This window comes from Pongo pygmaeus, chromosome 1, assembly GCF_028885625.2.
Source record: "Pongo pygmaeus isolate AG05252 chromosome 1, NHGRI_mPonPyg2-v2.0_pri, whole genome shotgun sequence".
Taxonomy (NCBI): Eukaryota; Metazoa; Chordata; class Mammalia; order Primates; family Hominidae; genus Pongo; species Pongo pygmaeus.
Genome location: NC_072373.2, coordinates 25,335,418 through 25,358,993, shown reverse-complemented (window position 1 = coordinate 25,358,993; position 23,576 = coordinate 25,335,418). Strand labels below are relative to the sequence as shown.

Below are 23,576 nucleotides of genomic sequence, written 5' to 3'. Positions count from 1 at the left end.
AAGTACCTTTTGGCCACTTTTAAAATGGTGTAGTTTTTTTTTTTTTTTTTTTTTTGAGACGGAGTCTCTGTCGCCAGGCTGGAGTACAGTGGCACGATCTCGGCTCACTGCAAACTCAACTCCCGGGTTCAAGTGATTCTCCTGCCTCAGCCTCCCAAGTAGCTGGGATTACAGGCATGCACCACCACACTCAGCTACTTTTTGTATTTTTGGTAGAGACGGGATTTCACCATGTTGGCCAGGATGGTCTCGATTTCCTGACCTAGTGATCTGCCTGCCTCGGTTCCCAAAGTGCTGGGATTACAGGCGTGAGCCAATGTGCCCGGCCCAAAATGGTGTAGGTTTTTTTTTTTTCCTGAGACAGAGTTGTTTTGTTGTCCAGGCTGGAATGCAGTGGTGCGATCTTGGCTCACGGCAAGCTCCACCTCCTGGGTTCTTGCCATTCTCCTGCCTCAGCCTCCAGAGTAGCTGGGACTACAGGTGCCCGCCACCACGCTCGGCTAATTTTTTTGTATTTTTAGTAGAGACAGAGTTTCACCATGTTAGCCAGGTTGGTCTCGATCTCCTGACCTTGTGATCCGCCCACCTCAGCCTCCCAAAGTGCTGGGATTACAGGCGTGAGCCACCACACCTGGCCTAAAATGGTGTAGTTTTTAATCCTTTATCAGATACATGCTTTGCAAATATTTTCTCCTAGTCTGTGGTTTATCTTTATATTCTCTTATTTGCATTTTTGTAAGAGACTGGGTCTCGTTACGCTGCCCAGGCTGGCCTCGAACTGCTGAGCTCAAAGGATCCTCCCATCTCAGTCTCCTCAGTAGCTGGGTTTACAGGTGTGTACCACTGTACCTGGCTTATTGGCACTTTCGAAGAGCAGTTCAGTTTACCTATTTGCTCTTTTATGGTTTATGCTTTTAATGTCATATAGGAAATCTTTGCTTAATTCAGGTAGAAAAAAATTTCCCCAGTGTTTTCTTCCAAGAGTTTTATAATGTTGTTTTCAATGGTCTTTGATCCATTTTGAGTTATTTTTTATATGTGGTAAAAGGTATGAATTAAGGTTCAATTTTTCTTTTTGCATATGGATATTCAGTTGCTCCAGTACCATTGTTGAAAAGACTATACATTCTCCACTGCATTGCCTTTGTGCTTTTTAAAAACATCAACTATCTAGATATGCATAGGAATATTTCTGGATTTTTTTTCTGTTCCTTTTATCTTCCTGTCTCAGCTCTATGCCAATTACCATGCTGTTGAAACATCTTTTAATTTAAATATATAAATACATGCCAGGCATGGTGGCTCACGCCTGTAATCCCAGCACTTTGGGAGGCTGAGGCGGGTGGATCACTTGAGGTCAGGAGTTCGAGACCAGCCTGGCTAACATGGTGAAACCCCATCTCTACTGAAAATAAAAAAATTAGCTGAGCATGGTGTTGCATGCCTGCAATCCCAGCTACTCGGGAGGCTAAGGCAGGAGAATTGCTTGAACCTGGGAAGCGGAGGCTGCAGTGAGCCAAGATCCTGTTACTGCACTCCGGCCTGGGCAACAGGGTGAGGCTCCATCTAAAAAAAAAAAAAAACAAAAAACCCACAAAACACTCCCCACAAAAACAAATCTTAAAGCCAGTTCTACATGCCCCAAGGTAAAGGGGAATACTGATGATAATTATAAAGCATTCTTAGTTTGGGAGTCCTATAATCACTTAATATCTCTGACAAATATCACACTTAATATTACGCAGTTTATTATTTTAATAAGTTATTTACAGTAAAAGGCATTCTGGACACTTCATATAAATTTTAGTATTAGATGACTTAAACTACACTTCACCAAAGGCTCCTGCAAGATTCTATGTATTACATCATTAGAAATGAGATGCTAATCTCTTCCTAGCTCTTCCCTAAACAGGCCCCTACCATTGTCTTTCCCATCTTAGTTAATGTGAACTCATTCTCCCAGTTTTTCAGGCCCAGACCTTGGAGCCATGCTTGATTCCACTTTCCCACATCCTTAACTACCTCCATTAGCAAATCAGGTCAATCCTATGACACAATATATTCAGATTCTGTCTACATCCACAGCTATCACCTGGCTCAAACCACCACCATCTTGCACCTGCATTATTCTTACAGCTTCCCAACTGGTTCCCTATCTAATTGTGTCAGAGACAGAATTCTTTTTTTTTCCTTTTGCCCTCTCAACCCAGCTTTTCTCAACTTTGGGAAAACTGAGAAGAGAAAGCCTAAGAGACAGAATTCTTAGGTAGAAGACAAAAAATAACAATTCTGATATTTACAATAAAAATGGCACTAACAATCCCAACATTTTAAAGAGAAAGTGCATTCACTCACAAATGAGATGGTTGCCTGAAAAAGAACCTTCCTTTCATCTGTTGATAAGCAGCACCTACTGTTCTATATGAAGCACCTCCCTCCCCTCAAAAAAGCTATTACAGCTTGCCATGGGTAAAAAACATTAATTAAAAAAGAAAAAAAAAAAGTTAAAATTGAGAGGTAACAGTAGCAACTTTTAACTTTAGGAAAACATTATTTTGTTACAAATGGACCTTCAATTTTTAACAAAGGTAACAAGACAATTCAATGAGGGAGTAATTAATCTTTGCAACAAAGGTGCCAGGACAAGTGGTTTTTTGTTTGTTTGTTTGTTTGTTTGTTTGGAGACAGGGTCTCACTCTGTAGTGCAGGCTGGAGTATCATAGCTCACTGCAACCTTGATCTCTGGGGCTCACACAATCCTCCCGCCTCAGCCTCCCAAGTAGCTAAGACTATAGGCATGCACCACCATGCCCATTTAATTTTGTTTTGTTTTTGTGTATTTTTGTAGAGATGAGGTCTCACTATGTTGCCCAGGCTGGTCTTGAACTCCTGAGCTCAAGCAATCCTCCTGTGTTGGCCTCCCAAAGTGCTGGGATTACGGGCATGAGTCACTGCACTGGGCCCCACAAGGGATACTGACACTCAAAAGAATCAATTTGCACACTTTCCTCACAATACACAACAAATTAACTCAAAATGGATCAAAGACCTAAATGTAACAGCTAAAATTTTATGAGAAGAAAATGCAGGAGTTAATTTTAGTGACCTTCGGTTAGGCAATGATTTTACACCATTGATACACCATCAAAATTGCAGGCGGTAAAAGAAAAAACACATAAATTGGAATTTATCAAAATTAAAAACTTGTGTTTCAAATGACATCAAAAAAGTGAACAGACAATCCACAGATTGGGTGAAAATATATGTAAATCACATATCTGATTTTAGATTTGTATCTAGAACAAAGAACTCTTACTACTCAATGACAAGGCAAATAACCTAGTTGAAAAATGATTCAAACAGACATATCTTCAAAGACATACAAATGATGAACAAGCACAATAAAAGATGCTCAACACTATCAGTTATCAGGGAAATGCAAATCAAATCAGAATGAAATACCACCTCACATCCACTAGAATAACTATAATAAAAAAAGACAATAACAGGTATTAGTAAGAATGCGAATAAATTAGAACTCTCATATATTTTAATGTCAAAATTACTAGTGGGAATATAAAAATGATGCAGCCACTTTGGAAAAGAGTTTAGCAGTTTCTCAAAATGTTAAACAGGGAGTTACCATATGATCCAGCAATTCCACTCCTAGGTATAGACCCAGGAGAAATTAAAACATATGTCCATACAAAAATGTATACATGAATGTTCATAGCAGCATTATTCATAATAGCCAAAAAGCAGAAACAGCCCAGATGTCCAACTGGTGAATACGCAAAATGTGGTATATCCATACAATGGGATATTATTTCATAATAAAAAGGAATGAAGTATTGATACATTCTATAATATGAATAAATCTTGAAAACATTATGCTAAAGAAGCCAGATTTAAGAGCCCTCATATTGTATAATGCTATTTACATAAAATATCCAGAATAGACAAATTTATATAGACAGAAAGTAGATGATGGCCAGTAGTGGCTCATGCCTAAAATCTCAGTACTTTGAGAGGCCAAGGCAGGGGTCATGCTGCAGGCCAGGAGTGTGAGACCAACCTGGCTAACATGAGACCCTGTCTCTACATTTAAAAAAAAAAAAAAGAAAGAAAGAAAGTAGATTAGTGGTTGCCTGAGGCTGGAGATGAGAAAAGGAAAAGTGAATGCTAACAGGCATGAGATTTTTTAAGGGTGATGAGCACTTTTTTTTTTTTTTTTTTTTTGGAGATAGGGTCTCACTCTGTTGCCCAAACTGGAGTGTAGTGGCACAACCTCAGCTCACTGCAACCTCCGCCTTTCGGGTTCAAGCGATTCTCCTGCCTTAGCCTCCTAAGTAGCTGGGACTACAGGTGCGCACCACCATGCCCTGCTAAATTTTGTATGTTTTTGGTAGAGACGAGGCTTCACTGTGTTGGCCAGGCTGGTCTCAAACTCCTGGCCTCAAGTGACCCACTCGCCTCGGCCTCCCAAAGTGCTGGGATTACAGGCATGAGCCACACACGGCCCAGGTGATGCAAATATTCTAAGACTGGATTGTTGGGATGGCTGTAAAGCTATGTAAATATACTCAAAACCATTGAATGGTATACTTAAAATGGGTAAATTTTATGATATGCCACTTACATCTCAGTAAAGCTTTTTAAAAAAAAGAATCCTCACACTAGCAATACTATAAATATATCCATTGAAAATAATTACAAGATCAGACAACCTTCATGAAATAGGTTTCTACTCATGATTCATTAAACAAATAATAATAAGAAGAATGATGTTTTTTGTTTGTTTGTTTTGAGACAGAGTCTCCTTCTGTTGCCCAGGCTGGAGTGCAGTGGCACAATCTCAGCTCATTATAACTTTCACTTCCCAGGTTCAAGCAATTCTTGTGCCTCAGCCTCCCAAGTAGCTGGGATTACAGGTGTGTGCCACCATAAGCAGCTAACTTTTTTTTTTTTTTTTGTATTTTTAGTAGAGATGAGATTTTTGCCATGTTAACCAAGGTTGGTCTCGAACTCCTGGCGAGAGATTTTTGCCATGTTAACCAAGGTTGGTCTCGAACTCCTGGCCTCAAGTGATCTGCTCACCTTGGCCTCCCAAAGCACTGGGATTACAAGCATGAGCCATCGCATCCAGCTGTAAACAAATGATTATTGAGCTCTACTACATATCATGGCATCTATAACTCAGCCAAAGTTCTGGCTGGGCACAACCTAATTTTAAAAGGGCAGTACTGTGCCAAAGGGCAAAACATACAGGGTTGACCATGGCACCAAGTCATTGTTCAATTACCTTCAAATGCATTCAACAATGACCCAAAGCATCCAGACTAGATGTGTAAGGAAACACTCTATTTAGCTTGGAACTTCAGTGGTAAATATCTTAGTACAATGAAATAAATACCTTCTCTGTGAGTCATCCACTCTTTCATCTGATAATTATTATTATTTTTTGAGACGGAGTCTTGCTCTGTCACCAGGCTGGAGTGCAGTGGCGCGATCTCGGCTCACTACAACCTCCACCTCCCGAGTTCAAGCGATTCTCCTGCCTCAGTCTCCTGAGTAGCTGGGACTACAGGCACGTGCCACCATGCCCAGCTAATTTTTGTATTTTTAGTAGAGATGGGTTTCACCATGTTGGCCAGGATAGTCTCGATCTCTTAACCTCATGATGTGTCTGCCTCAGCCTCCCAAAGTGCTGGGATTACAGGCATAAGCCACCACACCTGGCCTTCATCTGATAATTATTAAGGGCTTAGAATGGGCAGAAACTCTAACTAGAACCTACCTCTCAGATATAAAAGTGCAGAATGAATCCCTGCCCTGCAGAAGCTTTCACATCTAATCATAATTTACTTATTTATTTCTTCTTTTCTTTTCCTTTTTTTTTTTTTTTTTTGAGACAGGGTCTTCTCTGTCATCCAGGCTGGAGTGCAGTGGTGCAATCATAGCTCACTGCGGCCTCAAACTTCTGGTTTCAAGTGATCCTTCTGCCTCAGCTTCCCAAGTAGCTGGGATTACAGGTACACACCAGTGCATCTGGCTAATTTTTATTTTTATTTTATATTTTTTGAGACAGAGTCTTGCTCTGTCACCCAGACTGGAGTGCAGTGGCACGATCTCGGCTCACTGCAACCTCTGCCTCCTGAGTTCAAGTGATTCTCCTGCCTCAGCCTCCCGAGTAGCTGGGACTATGGGCGCGTGCTACCACGCCCGGCTGATTTTTTATTTTTAGTAGGGACAGGGTTTCACCCTGTTGGCCAGGCTGGTCTCAAACTCCTGACCTCATGATCTGCCCGCCTCGGCCTCCCAAAGTGTTGGGATTACAGGTGTGAGCCACTGCACCTGGCCTAATTTTTATTTTATTTTGTAGAGATGGGGTCTTGCTTTGTTGCCCAGGCTAATCTTGAACTCCTAGCCTTAAGAGATCCTCTTGCCTCAGCCTCCCAAAGGTGTGAGCCACCACACTTGGCCCTTATTTATTTTTTCAACTGAGCCATGCATAGAAGGCAGAAACTCTTTCTGGATTGTACTACTGGTAGAAAATACATAATTACTGAGTAGAAGAGAAAGTAATAAGATATTTGGGTTTCATAATTGTGCAGGAATATCTTTTTTAAACAGCTAGATAATAGATTAAGGGGGAACAGGCAGTTCCCTAACTGAGAACATCGTTTACAGGAGTTGGTATGTGAAAAAGGGAATGCAAAGATGTATGTAGGAGAGACTAAGGTTAGGGTACAAAGAACTGCATTTCCTCTGGTTAAGCAAAAGGAAGTTCGCTTATTTCCAGAAGAAGATGTGGACTTTGATATAGCACACATTAGAAGAGGACTAGGGCTATGCACGGTGGTTCATGCCTGTAATCCCAGCACACTGGGAGGCTAAGGTTGGAGGATCGCTTGAGCCCAGGAGTTTGAGACCAGCCTGGGCAACACAGTGAGACGTCACCTCTACAAAAAAGTTTTTTTTTTTAATTAGCTGGGTGTACTGGTGCGTGCCTGTAGTCCCAGCTACGTGAGAGGCTGAGGTGGGATGATCTCTTGAGCCTAGGAGGTTGAGGCTGCAGTGAGCAGTGATTGCACTACTACACTTTAGCCTAGGCTACAGAGTGAGACCCTGTCTCAAAAATACAAATAAATAAATTAAATAAAAGAAAAGGGCTCTCCCAGTTCTTCAGAATAACCAAAGGTGGAACAGTGAGAGGACAGTATTTTCATTTACTTTCTAAGCATTAATACCTCAATAATTGGGAAAAAAATTAAAGGCAAGAAGATGAAAAATAAGAAAAAAGAGGACATTTAGGAGATCAGTCCAGGAGGGTTTAAGATCCAAGTGCTAAGCACACAAATTAAACAAACAGACAAAAAGTCACATAGAAAGAATGAGAATGACATGGAACCTTTAAAAGAAAAAAAGCAATGTCTATAAATTATGAAAAAAAATAATTTTAAACTCAAAATTATATCCCAGCTAGGTTACCAATCAAAATTAGGGTGGAATAAAGATATTTTCAAATATAAAAGAACTATGGGGGATGGTCTCACATTTGGAAAAACAAATCAAATATACAAGCAATCAAAAAAAATCTACTTCCTACATAATCTTTCTTAGAAAAGCCCCTGAAAGATAAGTGCCAGCAAAATGAGGGCGTAAGCAAGATAAAAAAAGTACACACAAAAAACCTATGAGATCAGAAACAAAGGGCAAACAAAGGAAAACAGTCAAGGAAGTCCTGAAATAACAGCTGTTTAGACCACAGGCCTAAAGCAACCAGTCCAGATTAGAGCCAGGAAGGTGGAAAGCTCCAGAAGGAGGTCTCCAGAAACAAACAAACAAATGGAACTGGTACATCGTTTGAATAAATAACATCGACAGCTGTATAAAATATGTGATGAACAGTAACAGAAAACAAAGCAAAAGAAAAAAATGAGGGCCACTGAATCCAAGAACAAGAGTTCTATGAGAAAGGAAACCTAATCAGTGTCATGCTTGGGTCAGCAGAGAGAAACAGTGACCCAGCCATAGTAATGTAAACACTAGTGACTTAACCAAGAGTTCTGATCAAACTATATTACAATACTGGGAGGATGGGGAAGAGGACAGATGATGTGGCAGTGATGGTGGGAGTGGAGGGTATGGAGAAAGGGTGAACATAAGATAATTAAATCTTCATCTACCTTAAAATGAAGTTAATGGGCAGTGTTTAAAATTGATAAGAAATAGCCATAAGAGCATATTTGAAAATATGAAGGAAAAAAAATAGCTCAAGTGGTTGCCTCTGGGCAGGGGATTAGAAGGAATGGGAGAGAAAACTACAGTTTTTGTTATAAGCTTTTCCTGCCATTTGATTTGAAACTGGGTCCCTCCCTCTATATGTCAAAATTACAACTGGAGATGAGATTTGGGTGGGGACACAGAGCCAAACCATATCACTCACCAAGGTTCAACTTTTGCACACGTGTAGTTTCCTCATAGGGCTGTTGTGAGGTTTATAATGGTAAAGCATCCAACAGAGGGCCTGGCACTTAGTAGGTGCTCCAAGGACCTAGTTGTTATTACTGGTGATTGTTTTAAATAATATGGACTTGTAAAGAAAGTGAAATAAACTTATTTTCATCTCCTTGAACAGATATTTTAGAACTGAAAATAGACCAACTTTTCTCCAAATGTCCCCTGTCTCAGAAGCGGCAAAACGTTTTACCCAGTATAGGTAAAACAATCTAACAATAAGAATAGCCCTTATTTATTTTCTTTCTCTTATCCCACGTCTAATTCCAGAAAATCCTATTAGTTTTACTTTCAAAATATGTCTCAAATTTTACCACTTCTTACTTCTCCCATTAAGCTCACACAAATTCTCCATGGACTGTAGATCTTCTGGCTCAGAGTATCTTTTGTGTCAAGGACTTCTTTGGAATATAGAAAGTTTATGACTGCTTCTTACACGTTTTTCAATGTATAAAGTAAAATACATCAGAAAGATTACAAGGTGAAACCCCATCTCTACTAAAAATACAAAATTCGCCGAGTGTGGTGGCGCATGCCTGTAATCCCAGCTAGTTGGGAGGCTGAGGCAGGAGAATCACTTGAACCTGGGAGGCAGAAATTGCGGTGAGCAGAGATCACGCCACTGCACTCCAGTCTGGGCGACAGAGCAAGATTCCGTCTCAAAAACAAACAAACAAACAAACAAACAAAAAACCCCCAAAAAGATTATAATTATTTGGCAGCTGGGTTGGGAAAGAGACCAAGGATTGTGAAGACATGATGAGTAAAGAGGCCACTATGGAAATGGATTCTGTGGTCCAGCCACTCCAGCTGATAGCATGTGGATCCAAGATGAACCACCCAGACAAGCCCATCCCAAATTCCTGACCTAAAAATTGTGAGCCAAGTAAAAATGGTGATTTTTTTTTTTTTTTTGTGAGATGGAGTCTCACTCTGTCGCTCAGGCTGGAATGCAGTGATGCTATCTGGGCTCACTGCAACCTCTGCCTCCTGGGTTCAAGTGATTCTCCTTCCTGCCTCAGCCTCTTGAGTAGCAGGGATTGCAGGTGCCCACCACCACGCCCAGTTAATTTTTGTATTATTAGTAGAGATGGAGCTTCACCATGTTGAGCAGGCTGGTCTTGAACTCTTTACCTCAAGTGATCCTTGGCTTCCCACAGTGCTCGGATTACAGGTGTGAGTAACTGTATCCAGCCACAAATGGTGATTTTAAAGCACTAAGCTTTACAGTGGTTTGTTATGCAGCAACGGCTAACCAGAACATGAAGCAAGAAGGGAATTCTTAAAGCTAAGCAGAGAAGTTATAAGCAATCAAAACAATGTCACATGATAGTATACAATGGAGCAGAACTGCCAAATAATCATGAAAACAAGTGAAGAAGATCTAGAACGTTTATTATTATTATTTTTTTTTTGAGACAGAGTCTCGCTTTGTCACTCACGCTGGAGTGCAGTGGTGCAATCTCAGCTCACTGCAACCTCCGCCTCCCGGGTTTAAGTGATTCTCCTGCCTCAGCCTCAGCCTCCCAAGTAGCTGGGACTACAGGTGTGTGCCACCATGCCCGGCTAATGTTTTTTTATTTTTAGTGGAGACGGGGTTTCACCGTGTTAGCTGATGGTCTCGATCTCCTAACCTTGCGATCCGCCGGCCTCGGCCTCCCAAAGTGTTGGGATTACAGGTGTGAGCCACCGTGCCCGGCCAGAACATTTATTTTTAAATGTAGGTCGTTAATGCAACAGATTTGTTATAGGGGAAAAAAGGATGGAAGAGTTTAGGGGAAGACAATATACACACATAGGGAAAAAACAAAACACCGGTACCACATTATGATTCATCTGCCATTTCTGCCATTCTTAACACAGGTTTTAAAATAAACAGGCCAGGCGCAGTGGCTCACGCCTATAATCCCAGCACTTTGGGAGGCCGAGGCAGGCAGATCTTCTGAGGTTAGGAGTTCGAGACCAGCCTGGCCAGCATGGTGAAACCCTGTCTCTACTAAAAATACAAAAATTAGCTGGGCGTAGTGGCACGTGCTTGTAGTCCCAGCTACTTGGGAGGCTGAGGGAGAAGAAACCTTTGAACCCAGGAGGCAGAAGTTGCAAGGAACTGAGATCATGCCACTGCACTCCAGCCTGGGCAGCAGACCAAGACTCTTGTCTCAAAATAAATAAATAAATAATAAAATAAAATAAACAAACTTAAAATATGGTGCGGGCTGTTAACAATAGAATAGGTTATTACAGGAAATGAAAGATTGATGCTGTGGTTTGAACGTATTCCCCAAATTTCACGTGTTGGAAACTTAATCCCCAATAAAACAGTGTTGAGAGTTGGGACCTTTAAAAGGTGATTAGGTCATGAGGGCTCTGCCCTCATGAATAATGCTGGTTTCAAGGGAGTGGGTAAGTTATTACAGGAGAGGACTCTTGATAAAAGGATATGTTTCACCACTCTCTCTATTTTTTAAATAATAGACACAAGGTCTCACTATGTTGCCCAGGCTGGTCTCTTAAAACTCCCAAGCTCAAGCAATCCTCCTGTCTCAACCTCATAAAGTGCTAGGATTACAGGCATAAGCCACCATGCCCAGCTTGGCCACTTGCTTGCTTTCTTTTTTTTTTTTTAACGTCTACTCATTTGTTAACTATGTTTCTGTATGATGTTATTAATATACTGCACATATGACAAGCCATACATCAAAACCAGATAGTACAAACAATTAAAGTAACAGATAATAATTTTAGCATTTTCTTATCTTACCACTAACAGATATTAAGCCCATCCTTACTAATTTATGCTCCTCACTTTAAAAAGGATGATCATATAATGGAAAAAACTGGATCAATGTATTTCTTCAATGAGGCTTTTTTGAGAGAAACAGGGCCCTCATTTCCTACTCCCCAGGATCCCCCCTCTCTCTGCTTCTCTCTTCTCCAGACTTCCTCCAGTGAAACTAATCTTTTGCTATACAAAATGCTTTTTGGTAGGCTGAAGAAAACAGTTGTTTAGCTCAGGCAGTTGAGATAACTGTCCAAAGATAGGGTAAAATTAATTAAACTTTATTTGTCCACACTTATTCATGGGACCATGGTTTCTTCCTGTCCAGGCCACTTTCCTTTTGCTCTCTCATGCATGCTCTTGTGCTCTTCCACCCTTTCACCTTGGGGTGATGCAGCAAGAAGGCCCTTGACAGATGCAGGCCACTCAACCTTGACCTTCCCAGCTTCCTGAACTAGAAGAACTGAATCTCTTTTCTTTTTAACACAAATTACCCAGTTTCAGGTATTCTGCTATAGCAAAACAAAACAGACTAAGACAAGCATCTTCTTGAAATATGTGAGAAAAGATCTGTATCTGCTTATGAAAGGGAGGATGTGATTCTGTTCAACTCTGAGGGACTTTCTTCTAGGATGACTCTGTGATTTTATGACCTAATGACTGTTCCCACTACTATTACCAAACTGCTTATGAACATGATAACAATTACTAAATAGCTATGTGCTATTTAACACCACTGTGGTAGATACATTACCAACATCATTTAACCTTTGTGGCAATCCTGCCAATTAAGTACTATAATCCTCATTTAAAAAGTGCCAAAATGATGGTCAGCAAGATAAAGTAATATAGTCCCAAGGTTACTATGGTATACTACAGAATATAATTGGTCTTTGCCCACCTTTCCTGGCATAGATCTTCAAAAATCCTTGCAATTTCCTGAGTGCCAGGAATATCTTTTTTGAGCTAATGTGGTGACACATAGCGGCCCCACAGATAGCTTCAGGCAGGGGACTGACTGGTCACCAGAAAGATCAAGCATGTGATTAGAGTTGTAACTCTGAGCCATCTTCTGCACTTCTGTAGTCTTGAGCCCTTTTCTGAATCCCTCAAAGAATGCTTAACCTTGAAAACAATTTTCAGTAATTATTCAGGGCAGATACAGGGGCATGGCTCTAGCATAAAACCTTAAAAATCTATCTTTAACTTCTAGTAGAGTGAAGGTCTGGTTTTTGTTTCCTATAAGCCAGAGAGATACCACAAGACACAAATTCTGAAAATACTTTTGTGGTCAAAAGTGTATGCTGGTCAGGTGCAGTGGCTCACGTCTGTAATCCTAGCACTTTGGGAGGATGAGGTGGGCAGATCACCTGAGGTCAGGAGTTCAAGACCAGCCTGGCCAACATGGCGAAACCCCATCTCTACTAAAAATACAAAAAATAGCCGGGTGTGGTGGCAGCACCTGTAATCAATCCCAGCTACTCAGGAGGCTGAGGCAGGAGAATCACTTGAACTCAGGAGGCAGAGGTTGCAGTGAGCCAAGGTCACGCCACTGCATGCCAGCCTGGGTGATAGAGCGAGATTCCGTCTCAAAAAAAAAAAAAAAAAGTGTATGCTGCAACTGTTCTCAGCCAAAAAGAGCTTTCTAAGCACCAACACAGAAAAGCAATCTCATGGGATCCAAGCAGTAATACTATACTTTTTACTATAGCTTATGCGAAAGCTTTCTAACCCTTTATTTCAACTATGACGTTTCCTTTCACAGAACCAAAAATGGATTGCCCAAATTTAATCTTCCTTTCCTAGGACGCATGTGAATTATATTGTTTATAAATGCTACAAGTTTTTACTTTTATTTTTAATTATCTGAATCTCTTTATGGAAATGCTCTAAGTTTTTAGATTCACCTGTGTTACAATATTTTTATTTCTTACCTGGCCTGTTAGTGGCTGCCATGATAAAAACCTGCTGGCGTGCTTCCAGACCATCCATCTCTGTAAGTAGCTGATTCACCACGCGGACACTTGCCCCTGTCTAAAAAGACATAAATCTGGTTCCATCAGCTCTCAATACAAAGGAAAAAAAACCCATTTTCTTCTGCATAAAAATAATACATTTCCCCATGCAAAGGAGATAACGATCATTTTCTGAGGAGTCACTATATGCAGACACTGTGCAAAATGTGTTCTCATCAGTGGACCTCCCCAGTAATCCTATTATTACCCACAGTCTAAAAGAGGAAAGTGAGGCTTAGAGGGGTTATTTGTCCAAGTTCTCATCACTAGATAAAGGAAGAAATGAGACTCAATCTCAGGCTGCATAGATCCCAAGGTCTGATGTTTTTGAGTTACTCAAAGATCTAACCGTCACAATACACTTCCCTTGGGGCAAATCTACAGCTAGCTTTTGTTTCTTTGGTAGAGATGGGGTCTTGCTATGCTGTCCAGGCTGGTCTCGACCTCCTGGCCTCAAGCAATCCTCTTGCCTCAGCCTCCCAAAGTGCTGGGATTATAGGTGTGAGCCACTGCACCCCACCAAGACTACGCTTTTTTGTTTATTTGTTTGTTTTGTTTTTTGAGATGAAGTTTCGCTCTTGTTGCCCAGACTGGAGTGCAATGTTGTGATCTCGGCTCACTGCAACCTCTGTCTCCTGGGTTCAAGCAATTCTCCTGCCTCCGCCTCTCAAGTAGCTGGGATTACAGGCATGTACCACGATGCCTGGCTAATTTTGTAATTTCAGTAGAGATGCGGTTTCACCATGTTGGGCAGGCTGGTCTTGAAACTCCTGACTTCAGGTGATCGGCCCACCTCGGCCTCCTAAAGTGCTGGGATTACAGGAGTGAGCCACTGCGCCCGGCCCTAGACTAAGCTTTTGAACCCCAAATTTCCCAGTATATCAGGTATTCTAGATCTCATTTTATTTTATTTTTAAAGCCAGTCAAATTTAACAGTGGGAGTTTGTATACCAACTTTGGTGAGACTTTTTTTTTTTTTTTTTTTGAGGCAGGGTTTTACTCTGTAGCCCAGGCTAGAGTGTTGTGGTGTGATCTCAGCTCACTGTAGCCTTCCCCTCCTGGGCTCAAGCAGTCCTCCCACCTCAGCCTCCCAAGTAGCTGGGATTACTGGTGTGTGTCACCACGCCTGGCTAATTTTCATATTTTTTCTAGAGATCCTCTTGGTATATTGCCCAGGCTAGTTTCAAACCCCTGAGCTCAACCGATCCTTCCGCCTCGGCCTCCCAAAGTGCTGGGATTACAGGCTTGTGCCACTGCACCTGGATGACACTAATGTTAAATAAGTTCTGATAACCCACCACCATTAGACCAGCCAGGTGTTCCAGATCTTTTTAGTGCGACACATACAGGAATATCTGGGACACTGAGGTATTTTCTCTTTTCCTTGAAGCAAATAATACAAAGTACAGCTACCTCAGCAATATCTAAGTGAAAGGAAACATTCAGCGAGTTGGTATAAATTCAGGGAGAGGGATAAATCACTTAGATACAGAAACAACAAAAAAGTTTTAAATGAAGGAAATGAGAAAAGTGGTGCTGTGTTTTTGGTCATTAATTGCTTTTCTTCACCATAAATTTTATGTACAGAGATGGTAATGGGCTTACCTCATTTCTTTCTTTTTTTTTTTTGAGACAGGGGTCTTGTTCTGTCGCCCAGGCTGGAAGTGCAGTGGTGAGATCTCAGCTGACAGCAACCTCTGCCTTCCAGGCTCAAGCAATCCTCCTATCTCAGTCTCCAAAGTGGCTGGGACTACAGGTATGCACCACCACACCTGGCTAATTTTTCTTTCTTTTTCTTTTTTTTCTGTAGAGCCAGGATTTCACCATGTTGCCCATGCTGGTCTTGAACTCCTGGACTCAAGCAATCTGCCCGCTTCGGCTGCCCAAACTGCTGGGATTACAGGTATGAACTACCACGCCCAGCTTACCCCACTGATTTCTCTAGAAAAAAAATATTTGGTGCTCTTTATTATGACTCCTTGGTAACATAACACTAATAGAATCATAACCCATACTCAAAAATATAAGGAAGTAATGGGTAAAAAACATTTTTTCTACGTAAGCAAGACAAACTCAGAGTCGATACATGAATGACTGATAGATTTTGCTGTATTAAAGCCATAATATTCTGGCCAGGCATGGTGGCTCACACCTGTAATCCCAGCACTTTGGGAGGCCGAGACATGTGAATCACCTGAGGTCAGGAGTGCAAGACCAGCCTGGCCAACATGGCGAAACCCCATCTCTACTAAAAATACAAAAAATTAGCTGGGCATGGTGGTGGGAACCTGTAATCCCAGCTGCATGGGAGGCTGAGGAAGAAGAATCGCTTGAACCCGGGAGGCGGAGGCTGCAGTGAGCCGAGATCGCATCATTGCACTCCAGCCTGGGCGACAGAGTGAGACTCTCAAAACAGAAAACAAACAAAACCTATAATATTCTATGTAATAAAATTAAATATAAGTCATAAGACTGGGAAAAATAGTATCAACACATAATTAAATAAAATACTACTTTCCATCATAGAGTACCAATTAATATAAAAAAAGAAAAAAAGGCAGCAATAGCAAAAGGGTTGAAAGATATGATCAGATAATTTCAAATCACTGGAGATAGTCAACCTCATGGTAATCAGGGACATGTATACTAAAATGTAATATGATTTGCCAATAAAACTGCCAAAAAATAAAAAGATGGGTATAATCCATTGTTGATAGGAAATGGTTATTTTCACTCACTGTTGGTGGGCACATGTAACTGATAGTTTTTGTGAAGGATGATACAGCATTATCTTTCAAAATCTAATATATATCAATCTTCAACCCTGATTTTCATTTCCAAAAATCTATCTCACATAGTCCCATCACAGGTGCACAAAAATATGTGAAACAAGTTCAGTAGAGTTCTATTTACAACAGGAAACAATCTAAATGACCAAAACAGGAGAATTATTATGTAAATTCCACTGCATCCAGACTGAGGATTATACAATATATATTTTTAAGTTATTACGTACATGAGAAAGTCATCAAGACAGAATGACCATATTTATATAAAAAATAGAAGCCTAGGTCTAGGCATGATGTAATCCCAGCACTTTGGGAGGCTGAGGCAGGAGAATCACTTGAGGCCAGAAGTTCAATACAAGCCTGGGCAACATAGCAAGATCCCGCCTCTAAAAACAAAAACTTAGCTGGGTGTGGTGGTGCACACCCATACTACTAGCTACTCAGGTAGCTGAGGTGGGATCATTGCTTGAGCCCAGGAGCTCAAGGCAGCAGGCAGTGAGCTACGATCACACCACTGCACTCCAGCCTGGGCGACAGGGTAAGACCCTGTCTCAAACAACAGCAACAACAACAAAACAGAAGTGTAAAATATAAATTTTTTTATGTTTCTGGAAAAAATTCTAGAATGATGCATACTAAACTATTAGCAGTCTTGTAATAACCTCCAAAAAGAGTAATACGGAGGAGAATGGAAAGAAATTTACTCTTTATATTTGTGCTTTATTTGAATTTTTCACAAATGTGTATTCATGTATAACTAGTGCAATTAAAAAAGAATACATTCGCTGGGTGCGGTGGCTCACACCTGTAATCTCAGCACTTTGGGAGGCCGAGGCAGGCAGATCACGAGGTCAGGAGTTCGAGACCAGTCTGGCCAACATAGTGAAACCCTACCTCTACTAAAAATACACAAAAAATTAGCCGGGCGTGGTGGTGTGCACCTGTAATCCCAGCTACTCGGGAGGCTGAGGCAGGAGAATCATGTGAACCCAGGAGGCGGAGGTTGCAGTGAACCGAGATCGCACCACTGTACTCCAGCCTGGGCGACAGAACGAGACACCGTCTCAAAAAAAAAAAAGAATACATTCAAATTTAAAATGTTTTTAGAGGCCGGGCATGGTGGCTCATGTCTGTAATCCTAGCACTTTGGAAGGCTGAGGCAGGTGGATCACCTGAGGTTAGAAGTTCGAGACCAGCCTGGCCAACATAGTGAAACCCTGTCTCTACTAAAAAAAAAAAAATACAAAAAATCAGCTGGGCATGGTGGCACACACCTGTAGTACCAGCTACTCAGGAGGCTGAGGCACGAGAATCGTTTGAACCCAGGAGGCAGAGGTTGTGGAGAGCTGAGATCGCGCCACTGCACTGCAGCCTGAGTGAGAGTGAGACTCTGTTTAAAAAAAAAAATCAAATAAAAAGAAACAAACAATAAAAATAAAATGTTTTTAGAATCTGCTTTAGGTGAAAATGTTAGAAAAGCAAACCATAGCTGGGTGTAGTGGCTCACACCTGTAATGCCAGCACTTTGGGAGGCCAAGGCAAGTGGATCACCTGAGGTCAGGAGTTCAAGATCAGCCTGGCCAACATGGTAAAACCCTGTCTCTACTAAAAATACAAAATTAGCTAGGTGTGATGGCACACATCTGTAGTCCCAGCTACTTTGGAGGCTGAGTCAGGAAAATCGCTTGAACCTGGGAGGCGGAGGCTGCAGTGAGCTGAGATTACTCTATTGCACTCCAGCTTGGGTGACAGAGCAAGACTCTGTCTCAAAACAAACAAACAAACAAAACAAAAACACAAGGAAAAAAACCCATATATATCAGAGTATAGAAATGTATGGCAGTAGGCTGGGCATGATGGCTCATGCCTCTAATCCCAATACTTTGGGAGGCCGAGGATGGTGGATCACTTGAGACGAAGAGTTCGAGACCAGCCTGGCCATCATGGTGAAACCCCATCTCTACTGAAAATACAAATATTAGCTGGGCATGGTAGCAGGCGCCTGTAATCTCAGCTACTCGGGAGGCTGAGTCAGGAAAATCGCTTGAACCTGGGAGGCAGAGGTGCAGTGAACTGAGATAGCGCCATTGCACTCCAGTCTGGGTGACAGAGCAAGACTCTCTCTCAAAAAAAAAAAAAAAAAAAAAAAAAGAAAGAAATGTATGGCAGTAGACATACAAGAAACAGATAAGGCGATAAGGCCGGTCTGCCTATGGAGCAGCCATTTTTATTCCTTAAAAAAAAGAGAGAGATAAACTAGAAGTTAGACATGTACGTCATATGGCTACAAACTTCTTTGAGGGCAACAGTTGACAATGAATCTCTCCAAATTTAGATTTACCAGCTGACAGTAGAGAGCTTCAAACCAATTGAAGGGGCTATGGACAAATGAAGGGTTTATTCATGGCAAAAGAGATGGAAATAAAAAGGAAAGGAATAAAATCCAGAGCATGCTGTGCCCTAATCAGCTGGAGATAACAAAGTGCTGTGTTTTGCTCCATAGCCCACAGTAGACTTTGGAATATGATTGGGGAACCTGGGAAGGATCTCTGCCTCAGTCACTGACATCACTATCAAAGATAAGCCCATAATAAGAATTTTCTATGATGGTATCAATGACTACTGGATGAAGAAACAAAACCACTAAAATGTGAGTCACATTTATTTATTCATTTATTTATTTATTTATTTATATTAGTCATCTTTTTTTGTGTGTGACTTTTGAATGTTTTTGGAGATTTTTAGCAAAATGAGGCATGCAATAATGTTTTATGACCTAACACACACACACACACACACACACACACACACACACACACACCCCTATTGAAAATAAATCACAAAATATTTCCTAGGTTTCAGAAATGATGGTAAAACCCTGTCTCTACTAAAAACTATGAAAATTAGCCAGGTGCGGTGGTGGGCACCTGTAATCCCAGCTACTCGGGAGGCTGAGGCAGGAGAATTGCTTGAACCTGGGTGGCAGAGGTTGCAGTGAGCCGAGATTGCACCACTGTACTCCTCCAGTCTGGGTGACAGAGTGAGACTCCGTTTCAACAACAACAACAACAACAAAAAGAAATGTAACCATTCCTTCAGTCATCTTACAAGAAATGTACTTGTGGCCGGGCATGGTGGCTCACCCTTGTAATCCCAGCACTTTGGGAGGCCGAGACGGATGCATCACCTGAGGTCAGGAGCTCAAGACCAGCCTGACCAACATGGGGAAACCCTGTCTCTACTAAAAATACAAAAATTAGCCAGACATGGTGGCGGGTGCCTGTAATCCCAGCTACTCAGGAGGCTGAGGGAAGAGAATCGCTTGAACCCAGGAGGCGGAAGTTGCAGTGAGCCGAGATCGCACCACCATTGCACTCCAGCCTGGGAGACAAGCGCAAAACTCCATCTCAAAAAAAATAAAAAATAAAAATAAATAAAAATAGCAGTTGCTATCTGCTTCAAAAAGGTTATATATTTATTGTTTATGTTATGCTTCACTAAGCTTCAAATTGTTATATAATAGCACTCCTAATAACAACTGTTCCTGGTACTCTGTACTGAAATCTAAGGACTGTGACTCAGTGTGGCTGACACAAGTGGTATTCAATGCAGATCAATTTTATATCTTCTCCAGATATAAAATGGGTGTTGGGTCTTTTTTTATCTTCTTCATTTTAATGTCCTCACTTTAAGAGAAAAGGTTTTGGGTCTTAATAACCTGACCCTATTTTGACTGCATGATATCTTAAACTATATTTTTTCCTGTCTCAAGAACCCATTTATCTCAAGAGTGTTGTAGGATTACAAGATTATAAGGCAAGCTATTTAAAACAATATAATTTCCATACTTACCTACTCATCTGTGTGAATTAGGATGACCTACGGATTGTGCAACCAAAATAATATACAGGAAAAAAAATGGATGCAGAGGCAGATACAAAATACAACTGCTATCTCTACGATTTGATTTCAAATTACTAGGTGTCTTCATTAAGAGTCTCAATGCTCCCAAGGGGTGACTTCATAAGAAATACCTGGCTTGGAACATAGAAAAGGTTTATTGTGCTAAAAGAATCTGAAAACCACTAGTCCATGATACTTACCTCTCGGTCTGATCTTCGAGGACATAAAGCATCCACTTCATCAAAGAATATCACACAGGGTGCTGAGTTCTTGGCTCGTTGAAAAACTTGTCGCACAGCACGTTCACTCTCACCAACATACTAAACATACACAGAAAGGAAATAAAATACCAACAGTTCAATTTTGTGGTTTGGGTCAAATGATACTAAAACAGTTTTATGTGACATAGAACTAGTTTTATGTGTCAAAGTCCAGAAAGTATCAGAATGAACCATATACAATTGCTGATATTTAACCATTTTTGACCTGTAATAGCCAACTGCATATAGTGCAACTTAAAAATTAGCTAATATTTAAGCCTACTATAAATTTCCTTATTTATAGAATGAAGACTTATGTGAAACGTAAGGTCTTCTCTAGCTCAAAAAAATCACCAAAATTCAATTGCACTTTAGAACAAATCTTGTAAGCCTCGTGCATATAAAATATCCAGCAGCAATTTTCATTAATTCAACAGTATTTTACATGCACACAAGTCACATTACTGTTTTATTGTTATTTCTACACAAGTCGTCTTACTAAATAAAGGAATAACTATTTTGTCATACAGCATCAGAGGAGGCAAAGTGAGCCAACTAGGCATTTAACAGGTTTCATAATGGCTTACTCTATGTTGAAATCTAAATCAAAATATAAAACATTAAGATAAGTCAAGAAATATACCAATTCACAAGCAACTATAACATTAGGACTAAGTAATAAGAAAAGCTACATGTAAGGATTATTTCACTTCTAGCTTAGGCATAAGAAATTTTTCTTGTAAAATGTCAAAGCAGATGATTAAGAAAGAGCAGTTTTTTCTTAATGAAACTGCTAAATAAGATGGAATCCAAAAACATCTTTACAGTGCCAATTATTATTATTATTTTTGTTTTAAGACAGGGTCTCTCTGTCAACCAGACCAGAGTGCAGTGGAGCAATCTTGGCTCACTGCAACCTCCGCCCCCCAGGCTCAAGCGATTCTCCTGCCTCAGCCTCCCGAGTAGCTGGGATTACAGGCACACCGCCACTACCACCTGGCTAATTTGTGTATTTTTAGTAGAGATGGGGTTTCACCATGTTGGCCAGGCTGGTCTCGAACTCCTGACCTCAAATGATCCACCTGCCTCGGCCTCCCAAAATGCTGGGATTACAGGCATGAGCCACTGCCCCCGGCCTACAGTGCCAACTATTTCATATCACCTATGCTATTTAATGACTATATGGCCATACTAAATAATCAAGGCAAAGAATACACCACAGACGACAGAGATTAAAGTGTTATTTTTTCATTTGAATAGAACTTTCTTTCCCTCACATCCTTTTGGTACTTTTCTTTGAACTTTTGCTCATTCTGCTTCCCTTACTTGAACTGCTTTCTAACCTACCTCCAAACATTTCTTCTTACATTCTAAAAGATCCTCATTAATCATTCTTCCCATAATAGCTAATTTGATTAAGTTGAACTATATGCAGTTGGCTATTACAGGTCAAAAATGGTTAAATATCAGCAATTGTATATGGCTCATCCTCATCCTGATACTTTCTGGACTTTGACACATAAAACTAGTTTTATGACACATAAAACTGTTTTACTATCATTTGACCCAAACCAAACCCAAAGTATTTCTTTGCTCTTAAAGTACTTTGTATTATTATAACATTTGAGCTCTTCTACCTTCACTATATTATAAAGCCCTTGGAAAGCAGGGGTCCTATTCAGATATTCAGATTTTATCATTATTGTAACATTTGAGCTCTTCTACCCTCACTATATTATATTACAAAGTCCTTGGAAAGCAGGAGTCCTATTCAGATTTTTCTGTCATAACATGCTGCACAGTGTACAAATATAGCACACAGTGTGCAAATATAATAAACAGTGTACAAATATAGTAGACTTTCCTGGAAAATCTAATTCAGCAAAAACTATACTTGCAATGCTGAAGCAAAACATTCAGTACTGTTGTAAAAGAAGGCATATCAGGGGGCTGGGAGACATAAAGTTTCAGATAGGAATAGAAGAGAACAATCAATATCGTTGGCAAAGTGACTTTGGAAGTGGTAAACCAAGGTAACTAGGTAAAAGGAAATTTAATTTAGGGAAAGGTAAACCTAAAGTTTCAACAAGGACATATTAAAACCTATTTAATCTTAACAAGGCAACAGTGATTAAAAATAAGTAAATAAATGAAAAGCCCATCTTACCCTTTATTTGAAACATGCAACATTTCAAGTAAAGATCCTACATTTATTATCTCAAAATCTTTACTGGCCATCAAATTTTCAACCATTTTAGTCTGGCTTTTGCAAACATCATTATTAAACATATTTTCCCTAAAGCCACCAATGACCTTCTAATTACCAAATCCCAAGTCCCACTCTCAATATCTTTTATACTGTTTGGTCACACTGACAAGGTTGAAAAACTCATGTTCCCTTGGTTTTCAGGCTTAGAAGGTCCGGGGTGTCCTCCATCTTATGACCAAGCACTTTCAGTCTCCTTTACCATATCTTGCTTCTTTATCCCTTAATTGTTCGAATCTTTCAGGGTTCTGTCAGAGGCCCTTAATGTAACTGTTCTTTTACTTAATAAACTTGTCCTACCAGACTGAACCCATTCCCATGGTTTTAGGTACCACTTAGATGATAGTGACTTTCAAATCTCTTCAGAGCTTCAGATTCATATTTCCTACTGCCTGCTGGACATCTCCAGATGGCTGTTTAATCTAAAATGTCCTAGAGTGAACTCATTTTCCAATCCCAAGATGCCCATCTTCCTCATTAGATCATCCAATCTTTTTTTTCTTTTTTTTTTTTTTGAGACGGAGTCTCACTCTGTCTGTCGCCCAGGCTGGAGTGCAGTGGCGTGATCTCCGCTCACCGTAACCTCCACCTCCTGAGTTCAAACAATTCTCCTGCCTCAGCTTCCTGAGTAGCTGGGATTACAGACACCCACCACCATGCCTGGCTAATTTTTTTGTATTTTTACAATGGGGTTTCACCACATTGGCCACACTGGTCTTGAATTCCTGACCTCAAGTGATCCGTCCACCTTGGCCTCCCAAAGTGCAGGGATTATAGGCATGAGCCACCACGCCCAGCCCAGATCATCTAATCTTTCAGAGACATTCTGCACTCTTCCACAGACCTCTTCCCCCTACCCACCCGTTAAAAACAAATCAGACCACAATGAGGCAAAATGCCATATTCACCAGACTGGCAAAAATGAAAATATCAGACACCAACACTGCTGTTGAGAATGTGGGACAATCTGATACAATCACTTTATAAAAATAGTTAGCAATATCCGATTTTTTTTTTTTTTGAGACAGGATGTTGCTCTGTTGC

At 40.6% G+C, this 23,576-nt stretch overlaps 1 protein-coding gene across 4 annotated transcripts in view; it reads right to left on the bottom strand.

Moving 5' to 3' along the window:
- Positions 1 to 23,576, bottom strand: part of NVL (nuclear VCP like) — a 549,783-nt gene that overhangs the window by 32,112 nt on the left and 494,095 nt on the right. For 3 of the 4 annotated variants that reach the window (XM_063672577.1, XM_054492573.2, XM_054492567.2), the window contains 2 exons: positions 20,207 to 20,326; positions 13,234 to 13,333 (listed from right to left, as the gene is read on the bottom strand). In XM_063672577.1, coding sequence (XP_063528647.1) covers positions 13,234 to 13,333; positions 20,207 to 20,326 — 220 coding nt within the window. Of the gene's footprint in view, positions 1 to 13,233; positions 13,334 to 14,969; positions 15,256 to 20,206; positions 20,327 to 23,576 lie in introns of those variants that run through there. The other variant, XM_063672620.1, reaches the window with a different exon arrangement.